This window comes from Miniopterus schreibersii, assembly GCF_964146895.1.
Source record: "Miniopterus schreibersii genome assembly, chromosome: 14".
NCBI classification, from domain to species: Eukaryota; Metazoa; Chordata; class Mammalia; order Chiroptera; family Miniopteridae; genus Miniopterus; species Miniopterus schreibersii.
In genome coordinates, this window is record NC_138114.1 from 40,773,374 (window position 1) to 40,783,028 (window position 9,655).

At 56.2% G+C, this 9,655-nt stretch overlaps 1 protein-coding gene and 1 long non-coding RNA gene across 4 annotated transcripts; one reads left to right on the forward strand and one right to left on the reverse strand.

Moving 5' to 3' along the window:
* Positions 1-984: 984 nt before the first annotated feature.
* On the reverse strand, positions 985-3,040 carry LOC308567345. Its single transcript, XR_014000291.1, has 3 exons — positions 2,920-3,040; positions 2,469-2,515; positions 985-2,135 (listed from the first exon to the last, which is right to left on the reverse strand). It is a non-coding gene; the product is annotated as an uncharacterized lncRNA (long non-coding RNA).
* Positions 2,013-9,617, forward strand: NFKB2 (nuclear factor kappa B subunit 2). 3 transcript variants are annotated; one of them, XM_081158738.1, is made up of 23 exons: positions 2,013-2,097; positions 3,317-3,409; positions 3,687-3,768; positions 3,885-3,925; positions 4,186-4,284; positions 4,364-4,515; positions 4,737-4,843; positions 4,931-5,089; positions 5,383-5,487; positions 5,616-5,701; positions 5,788-5,926; positions 6,156-6,281; positions 6,409-6,618; positions 6,700-6,841; positions 7,216-7,330; positions 7,421-7,634; positions 7,787-7,956; positions 8,059-8,161; positions 8,278-8,429; positions 8,559-8,628; positions 8,812-8,984; positions 9,122-9,233; positions 9,335-9,617. In XM_081158738.1, exons 2-23 carry the CDS (start codon positions 3,389-3,391, stop codon positions 9,454-9,456), a joined length of 2,700 nt encoding a protein of 899 aa, XP_081014864.1. In that variant the 5' UTR covers positions 2,013-2,097; positions 3,317-3,388; the 3' UTR covers positions 9,457-9,617. The 3 variants fall into 3 exon arrangements, with proteins under 3 accessions (XP_081014864.1, XP_081014866.1, XP_081014865.1); XM_081158740.1 differs by lacking the exon at positions 6,156-6,281; XM_081158739.1 differs by lacking the exon at positions 2,013-2,097 and having other exon boundaries at positions 3,090-3,409.
* The last annotated feature ends 38 nt before the right edge of the window (positions 9,618-9,655 follow it).

The following is a 9,655-nucleotide window of genomic DNA, read 5'->3' on the forward strand; positions in this document are numbered from 1 at the left end:
GCTTCAATTTGAAAGTGGTGGTGGTGGTGTGGAAACCCTCCAAAGCTACCAATGCTCCTTCACTTACCATGGGCTTGCATCCCAATAAACCTATAAGTTGAAAATATCATAAATCAAAAATGCATTTAATATACCTAACCTACTAAACCTCATATCTTAGCCTACTTTAAATGTGTTAAGAACACTAACATTAGCCTACAGTTGGGCAAAATCATCTCACACATCTAAAATGAATATACTTTAGAGTACTGGTTGTTTACCTTCATGATCACATGGCTGACAGGGAGCTGAGACTTGCTGCCTTGTCCAGCATCACAAGAGAGTATCATACAGCAAGCATATTGCTAGCCTGCGATAAAGAGTAAAATTCAAAATTCAAAGTACAATTTCTACTGAATGCATATCTCATTCACACCGTTGTAAAGTTGAAAAATCTCAAGTCTAACCATTGAAGTTGGGGACCATCTATACATACATTTTCTATAGCCTCTCATGAAAAATAAAAGGTTGAGCATCTGAAGAAACAGGCTATTACCTAGTAAGCTAAGAATTCACTAGAAAACTGGAAATAAAAAGAGATGTACGCAACCAAGAATAAAGGTGAATTTTCTAAGTGCATAAGAATGATACCAGGCCCTGGCCAGATAGCTCAGTTGGTTAGAGCATCATCCTGATACGCCAGGGTTGTGGGTTCATTATACTATTCTCTGCATTCTTTATGGTTTATACAAATTTGTGGGGAAAGAGTTTCATCCTAGATTTAACAGACTGGCTTTGAATTCTTGTTCTGTCCCTTGCTAGCTGTGTTACTTCACCTCTCTGAGACTTAATTTCTTCATCAGTAAAGGAAGGTAATATTTATCCCCTGGAGTTGTTGGAAGAGCAAAAATGTATACTAAAGTACCTTAATATGGTACCTGGCACATTCCATTTGTAGGCAAGATTAAGAGGAAGAGGAAGTAACAGGAAATAAAGAACCCAAATCAAGGGCCATAATAGTCTTTCTTTATGCAGAGCTAGTGCAGACCTGTAATTCCATTATTAAGAAGGTCAGGGGAAGTTGCAGGAAAGATCTGAAAAGACGGCCTGTGTTTGACTGTGAGCCCAAGGTAGGACGACTCCAGGAATGGAGGTTGCTCATGGTGCCTCATAAAGGGAAACTCTACCAAGCAGAGGTGTCCAGCCTCAGAGTTAGTACCTTGTGAAATCCTGTACTGACCTTGCTGCCACTAGAAGCATACAAGCGGACGTTAGGAACTACATAAAAGGCAATTTCCTATATCAGAGAAAGTTTGAACTATTAAGATCGTGGATACCTTTTTAATTCTAATATTCCAAATCTCTGGGATGGATGAGCAAAGCCTTTTCGGGCGCAGAGCTCCTGAGCTCAGTGAGGTCTGAAAGTCTGCCCCGCTGTGAACCTGTCATTTATAGAGGAAGTTTTAGGTCCAGATTGTCTCTTCCAGGGGAGAATGAGTCAGAACGGAGGACGGTTAGAGTCTCCTTGGGGCTCCAGAAAGGCCGCCAGATGGCGCCTGGGACCGACGGCAAGAGCAACTAACTTCCTCTTCCCCTAACTTCCCGGCAGCGGGGCCCCGCTCGGGGCAGGCCACCGGAGGGCTGGGGCCCCTCAGCTTCCCCCTGGGGTTCCCCGGCCAAGCTGTAGGCACAGCAAAAGCCGAGGGGCAGCGGGGGCTGCCAGTTGTTTGAGGCAGGCCTGAGGGAGTGAGGAGACCGGAGTCGGGGCCCTCGGCCCGGGGTGGCGCTAGTTCCACGAATCTCGCCTCTGGCTGGTCCCCCACTAGAGCCGGAGCCTGGCTGACAGTCGTCTCCACTCCCCACTCCCGGCGAGGCGCGAGTATTCCCCTCAGGGACACGCCTGAGTCGCTCCTGATTGGCTGTAAGCATCCGGAGTTAAACTTTCAGCCAATGAAAAGGGGCATGGGGCGTGACGCACGGATACGTCACGGGAATTCCCCCCTCTCGGGGGCGGAAAAGGGGCTTTCCCCCCTGGAGCCCTGGTGACTGGAGAGGTGTCGCGACCCGTCCGAGGTGGGTCGGGCCCGGAGAGAAGCCGGAACCGAAGCCGCCGCCGCGGTGAGTGGCCGGGTTCAGATCGCTGGGTGGCGGAGACACTGGGAAGGGAGGGAGGAGGGCCTGTAACTGAGGGAGCTCCAGGGCTGGAAAGCAGCAGATGCACACACACACGCAGAGCACGCACACGCACAAGACACCCGGATACACATCCACATCCTCGTACAGAGACACGCGGACCCGTACCTATGCCGGCGAGTGCACAGCATCGTCCATGTACTCAGAATCGCACACATATACACACACCAACATGCTCACCTTTCACAGGTGCCTGGACCCATGCCCTTCACGCACAAAGATATGTTCACCTGTGCCCTTACATATCAAGACAAGTTCAGATATGTGTCCACACTGAGAAGTTTAAGGACGCTCACCTGTTGCACACGCACGCCAGCACATGGGCCAAAATACACTTGTATACCTGTGGTGGAGACACACGTGTATTACACACCACTATGGGGCTCGAGCAGGGGCGTGGGCACCCATAGCAGGTGCGGTGTGGGAATCAACCGCTGCCGAGATGTTTCGGTGAGAGGGGTCCATCCCAAAGAAGAGACACCTTTCCTCCCACCACCCCGAAGCCCCAAGAGAACCCCGGAGCCCCCCAAGTGGGAAGAGCCCCCGCCTACAGGCCTTCTGGGAGGAGGCCTTCCTACAGCAGGAATGTCCCCCCAAAAGCCCCCGGGTGAATCAGCCGTGGCCTCCCTTTGGGTAGAAAATCCCAAGGTTGCTCCAGAGTGGGGGAGGGGAAGGAGGAGGGAGGCGGGCCTCGCACCCTAACTAGCAGCCTCCCCGGGCCTTGAAAGACCCTCTAGTCCCCGGCACCTGCTCTGAAGGGAGGAGGGGGACCTAACCCCCATGGGGGCTTCCCTGGGTCTGGTTGCCCCTCTGCCCAGAGGCTGCGTGAGTCCACGGGCCGGTGCCGACCTGGCGCCCCTCCCGCCTCGGGGGCGTGGCCAGTGCGTCATTTCCAGGCCCGCCCCCTCCGGCCCCGCCTCCCCCTGGTATTTTCGGGACTTTCCTAAGCTGTTCTAACTTTCCTGCCCCTTCCCCGACCCAGCCCAGCCCAGCTCCGGATCTCGCCCTCCACCGGATCTCTCCCGCCACACCCGGACGGGTGGCTGGAGGAGATCCGACCCTCCCCCAAATCTGGGCCCCCCTCTCTTCCACATTCCGGTCCTGATTTGTCTCTCCCTGCCCCCGCCACTCCCCCCAACCTAAGGCGGGCGCCTGAAACTCTGGGGAAGAGAACCCGGCCGGAGCCACCAGACAGAACCGGGCCTAGCCCAGAGACATGGAGAGTTGCTACGACCCAGTGAGTCACTCCGCCTGGCCCCAAAGCCGGCTGGCTGCCCCCGTGTTTGTCTGCTTGTCTGCCAGTCGGCCGGTGTCCCCTCTGCTCCCCTACACCTGTAATGCCCTCAGATGATCTCAGCCTGCCTGTTAGTCTCTCTGCAAACTGCTTTCAATGGGAGCTCTTTTATGGGCATGAGGAGAGAAGTAGTGATTACTGAGGGTTTGGAGAGTTGGGAGGTGGAGGGCCCTGGGGGCGGCTCAGAATCAGCTGCCACCCCAGTCTGTCTCCAAAGCAGGGTCTGGATGGCATTATTGAATATGACGATTTCAAATTCAACCCTTCTATTATGGAACCCAAGGAGCCTGCCCCAGAGTCAGGTTAGTAAGTCTCCTAACCTCCCCTTGTCTTAGAGGGAGGGGGAAGGGGAGACTGTGCCTTCTGCCTTGGGGATGGGCTCAGAGATCCTGGATCAGCAAGGCCCCTCTGTCCACAGCTGACGGCCCCTACCTGGTGATTGTGGAACAGCCTAAGCAGGTAAGTAAAATGGAAGGGATGGTATGGGACCGCTTCAGCTTTGGGGGCAAATGGGGTAGGTGTAGCTGGGTGGCCGTGGGGAGGGTCACTGACCACAGAAGCCACTTCAGGTTGGAACAGTTGGCTGCTGCTGATCACAGTGGTGTGGTTGTGATTCAGGCAGACACTACCAGTCATTATGGTCACTGCTCGCAGGGGGTGTGGCTGGCTCTGGGGGGGTCTCTCCTGGTCACAATATCACTCTACCCTGGAACCTTCAGCGAGGCTTCCGATTTCGATATGGCTGTGAAGGCCCCTCCCATGGAGGGCTGCCAGGTGCCTCCAGTGAGAAGGGCCGGAAGACTTATCCTACTGTCAAGGTGAGCAAGGATGGTGCTTGAGGGTGGGCTAGTGGACAGTGTATCCAGGGATATTACTGACAGCCCTCGACCTTCCCAGATCTGTAACTACGAGGGACCAGCCAAGATCGAGGTGGACCTGGTAACACACAGTGACCCGCCTCGTGCTCATGCCCACAGCCTGGTGGGCAAGCAATGCTCGGAACTGGGGGTCTGCGCCGTGTCTGTGGGGCCCAAGGACATGACTGCCCAGTAGGTGCCCCCTACCCCTGGCCCCCACTGGCATGCCCCCTCATTGCCTACCTGTCCTGTCTAGGAGGAGACTTAGGTTGGCCCCAGAACCCAAGGCCCCAAGTAAAAACCAGAAAAGCTTCCTAGAGGAAGTAGGGCTAAGCTGAGCCCTGGCAGTGGGGCGGGTGCCTCAGGAGGAAAGAACTGCCTGCAATACCTCTGACTCTCCCTCCTCCACCCAGATTTAACAACCTGGGCGTCCTGCATGTGACCAAGAAGAACATGATGGAGATTATGATACAAAAACTTCAGAGGCAGAGACTCCGCTCCAGGCCCCAGGGCCTTACGGGTACGGTGGGGAGGGAGGGAGTCATGGGAGGTGGTCATGGAAGGAGTAGAGGAGGAATCCAGAGGTCACATTGTGCCCACTGCCCAGAGGCTGAGCGGCGGGAGCTGGAACAGGAGGCCAAGGAGTTGAAGAAGGTGATGGATCTGAGCATCGTGCGACTGCGTTTTTCCGCCTTCCTCCGAGCCAGTGACGGCTCCTTCTCCCTGCCCCTGAAGCCCGTTATCTCCCAGCCCATCCACGACAGCAGTGAGTATCTTGACTACCTGGGATGCAAGTCCTGGGTGTCAGAGGGAACATGACAGGCAACCTCAAGCTGTGGAGTCAGAAAGGCCTGGCTTTGAACTTGGCCCTGCCACATATAACTAAGTGATCTTAAGCAAGTCATTTTAGCCTCTCTGAGTATGGCTTCTGCCTTGGGAAAATGCAGATACTAGTGGTTCCTCTTGGGGTTGTTCAGATAATGATACAAAGCACTTGGCTCCATAAATGGGGTCATGACTCTTACATCATTTCAAGTAATTGATATCCCACCTCCATAGAGTCTCCTGGGGCCTCAAACCTGAAGATTTCTCGCATGGACAAAACAGCTGGCTCTGTACGGGGTGGAGATGAGGTTTATCTGCTTTGTGACAAGGTGCAGAAAGGTGAGGCTGAAGCCCATGCTGGGAGCTAAGGATGCTGGGTGTCAAGATTGGGGGCCAGGGCAACATCAGGACAAATGGCCCTTAAGATTCCACTAGAAGTTGTGGCCAAGCTTCAATCTTCCCTGCAGATGACATTGAGGTTCGGTTCTACGAAGATGATGAGAATGGGTGGCAGGCCTTTGGGGACTTCTCTCCCACAGATGTTCATAAACAGGTACCGTAGGGATACTACCAGGCCAGGGCTGGGGGGCCCATCTAGGCCAAGGCTTCAACGACACTTTATGTCTTCCTTTTGCCCAGTATGCCATTGTGTTCCGGACGCCTCCCTATCACAAGATGAAGATTGAGCGTCCTGTAACCGTGTTCCTGCAACTGAAACGCAAGCGTGGGGGAGATGTCTCTGACTCCAAACAGTTCACCTATTACCCTCTGGTGGAAGGTGGAGCAGGCCTGAAGATCTCAAGGGGGCTGGGGGGGGGCTGGAAAGTCCCAAGAATTAGATCAGGGTACCCATGAGTCAAGTTAGGAGTGGGGAAGGTCCCAGAAAGAGGTGTTCCTACGAGCCAACCTGAGGGCTTTGGGGGAAAGGGTCATTACCAACCTTGGGACAGGGCTCATGAGTGACCCATGAGTTGGGGTTCTAACACCTCATTTCCCTCTGCCCCCAGACAAGGAGGAAGTGCAGCGGAAGCGGAGGAAAGCCTTGCCCACCTTCTCCCAGCCTTTTGGGGGTGGCTCCCACATGGGTGGAGGCTCTGGGGGCTCAGCAGGGGGTTATGGAGGAGCTGGAGGAGGTGAGGGGGTGCTGGTGGCATGAAGGGCGATGGAGGAGGGAGGGGTAAAGGGGACAGAAGTTGTGGGGGAGGTAATCTGGGAGAGTTCAGGCTGGTGCCCCTCCCCACAGACTGCTTGTCTCCACAGGTGGCAGCCTCGGCTTTTTCCCCTCCTCCTTGGCCTACAGCCCCTACCAGTCCGGGGCTGCCCCAATGGGCTGCTACCCGGGAGGCGGGGGCGGGGCGCAGATGGCCGCTGGGGCGCCTAGCGGGGATGCTAGGGAGGAAGCAGCAGAACCGAGCGCGCCCCCCGAGGACCCCCACCGCAAACCACAAGCCCCAGAGCTGCTGCAGCGAGGTATAGTCCCAGGAATTCGGGTGGTCTGGGCGCTGGGTGTGGGGGTCTCTAGCCCACGCCCACGCCCCCTGTCGCCCGCAGCCCGGGAGTACAACGAGCGGCTGTTCGGCCTGGCGCAGCGCAGTGCCCGAGCCCTGCTCGACTACGGCGTCACCGCAGATGCGCGCTCGCTGCTGGCGGGACAGCGCCACCTGCTGACGGCGCAGGACGAGAACGGAGACACGTAGGTGGGCGGGTGGCGGGGAGAGGGGAGAGGGGCTCCAGGGTGGGGATTTGGGACTCGGTGTCCCGTCCTGTGGAAGGTCGTGGGGTGCTCTGGAGTTGAACAGACCCGCTTTCAAGTCGGGCTCTCTATGTACTAGTTCTGTTGAAGGTACTTAATTTCTCTATACTTCAGTTTCGTCAACTGTTAAAGGTACTTATGTACCTCAAAAGCTGCTCAGGTAGGATTAAATTCAGGTGCAGCATTGCCCTTGGAGACGTCTGGGCTCCACAGGCCCCAGCAAGACAGATTATGGAGGCTGTGGGGTTTTGAAGGTAGAGGATACTCCGGCTGGCTGGGCTTGCTAAAGCAGAGTCTTGCTCCCCAATCCCTAGGCCGCTGCACCTGGCCATTATTCACGGGCAGACCAGTGTCATCGAGCAGATAGCCCATGTCATCTATCATGCTCGGCACCTGGGCATGGTCAACATCACCAACCACCTGCACCAGGTGAGGAGCACCTATTGGTGAGGGGCTGAGTTGGAAGGTCAGTGGATCTAGGCCAGGGGCCAGCCTGGCTCACTCTGCCTGCATTCCCAGACACCCTTGCACCTGGCGGTGATCACTGGGCAGACCAACGTGGTGAGCTTCCTGCTGCAGGTAGGCGCAGACCCGGCACTGCTGGATCGGCATGGAGACTCAGCAGTGCACCTGGCACTGAGGGCAGGTGCCAGTGCCCCTGACCTGCTGGGTGCACTGCTGCGGAGTGGAGTTCCCAACATGCCCCAACTGTTGCACATGCCAGACTTCGAGGGTGAGTTCTTCACCTCATCTAGACCAGGGGCAAGGGTAGGGACCAGGGAGGGTAACTGGTGAGTGCCTAGAGTGCACATAAGGTGTAGAGGTCAGCTTGTCAGGGGGCCACATTGGGGTCACAGCTGCAGGCTGAGTATCCTGTGTCCCTAGGGCTGTACCCAGTACACCTGGCAGTCCGTGCCCGAAGCCCAGAGTGCCTGGATCTGCTGGTGGACAATGGGGCTGAAGTGGAGGCTGCAGAGCGGCAAGGGGGCCGAACAGCTCTGCACCTAGCCACAGAGATGGAGGAGCTGGGGTTGGTCACCCATCTGGTCACCAAGGTGGGAATGAGGACCATGGAGGGACCAAGGATGGTGAAAATGTAGGGAGAGGGAAAGCCAGTCAGTTGGTGCTGTGATCAACCACTCCCTTGTATCCTGCAGCTCCATGCCAACGTGAATGCTCGAACCTTTGCGGGAAACACACCCCTACACCTGGCAGCTGGATTGGGATCCCCAACCCTCACCCGCCTCCTTTTAAAGGCTGGTCAGTCTCACCCTCAGGGGCATATGAACAGGACTGGGAGGAGAAAAAGGGGTGCCTCCCAGGCCCCCCACTGTGCAATCCTGAATGTGGGCTCCCATTGCACCTCTCTCCCCTAGGTGCTGACATCCATGCAGAGAACGAGGAGCCCCTGTGTCCACTGCCTTCGCCTCCCACCTCTGGTAGTGACTCAGATTCTGAAGAGCCTGAGAGGGACACCCGAAGCAGCTTCCGGGGCCACACACCTATTGACCTCACTCGCAGCACCAAGGTGAGGCCAGCCTGGGACAAGAAGAACCAGGGAACAGGGAGTCTCAGCTTAGGGATGGGGTCCAAAGTATCTGGTACCTGGGCTTAAGAACTGGGATGGGAGTAGTCCAAGCTGAGGATCTCTCTTCAGGTGAAGACCTTGCTGCTAAATGCTGCTCAGGACACCATGGAGCCACCCCTGACCCCGCCCAGCCCTGCAGGTGAGATCTCTTCACTCATTCCCAGCCCCCAGCCCCTGCTCACAGAGGTCTCTTCTCCTTCAGAACCTCTGAAGGGGTCTGCCTTGTCTACCAGATTGCCATGGGAGAAACATGAAACATGGAGTCCGTGCCTGTGCCCATCTCTGGAGGTAATTGACACATTTATGTGTATGTCCCCCTCAGGGCCAGAGTTGCCACTCGAGGATACAGTCCTGCAGAACCTGGAGCATCTGCTAGATGGGCCAGGAGCTCAGGGCAGCTGGGCAGAGCTAGCAGAACGGCTGGGGCTGCGTAGCCTGGTGGACACATATCGAAAGACAGCTTCCCCCAGCGGCAGCCTCCTGCGCAGTTACAAGGTCAGTGGGGCCCTGTCCCCTGCTCAGTGCCTGGCTTCCTTTCCCGTCTCAGATCCCAGGTGCTTCCTTGGCCTCAGGGCTCCTGACCCCACATCCTAACTATAACTCAGGTTCTCATACCTCTTCCATCTCTCCAGCTGGCTGGTGGGGACTTAGCAGGCCTGCTGGAAGCTCTGTCTGACATGGGCCTAGAGGAAGGAGTGAGGCTGCTAAGGGGTCCTGAGGCCCGAGACAAACTGCCCAGCACAGGTAAAAGGGTCCTACCTAGAAGATCATCTGGGCCTGGAGGGTGGAAAGCCAAAGGCCCTGACTGTCCCTTAACCCCCTCCTTATGTCTGCTTCCCCAACAGAAGTGAAAGAGGACAGTGCATACGGGAGCCAGTCAGTGGAACAGGAGGCCGAGAAGCTAGGCCCACCCCCTGAGCCACCAGGAGGACTCTGCCATGGGCACCCCCAGCCTCAGGTGCACTGAACTGCTGTCTATTCACCAGCCCCCTTCCTGGGCCCCTCTGTACAGCATCCCCACCTACTCTAGTCCTTATTTAACACCCCGTGCCCACCCCTCAGTTGAAGTAAATAAAGGACTCTCATAGGAAAGGGAGGGAGGCCTGGCTCCCTTCCCAACTTATGGCAGCCCTTGAGTGACTTGTCTTACCCTGGCCCCAAGCTAG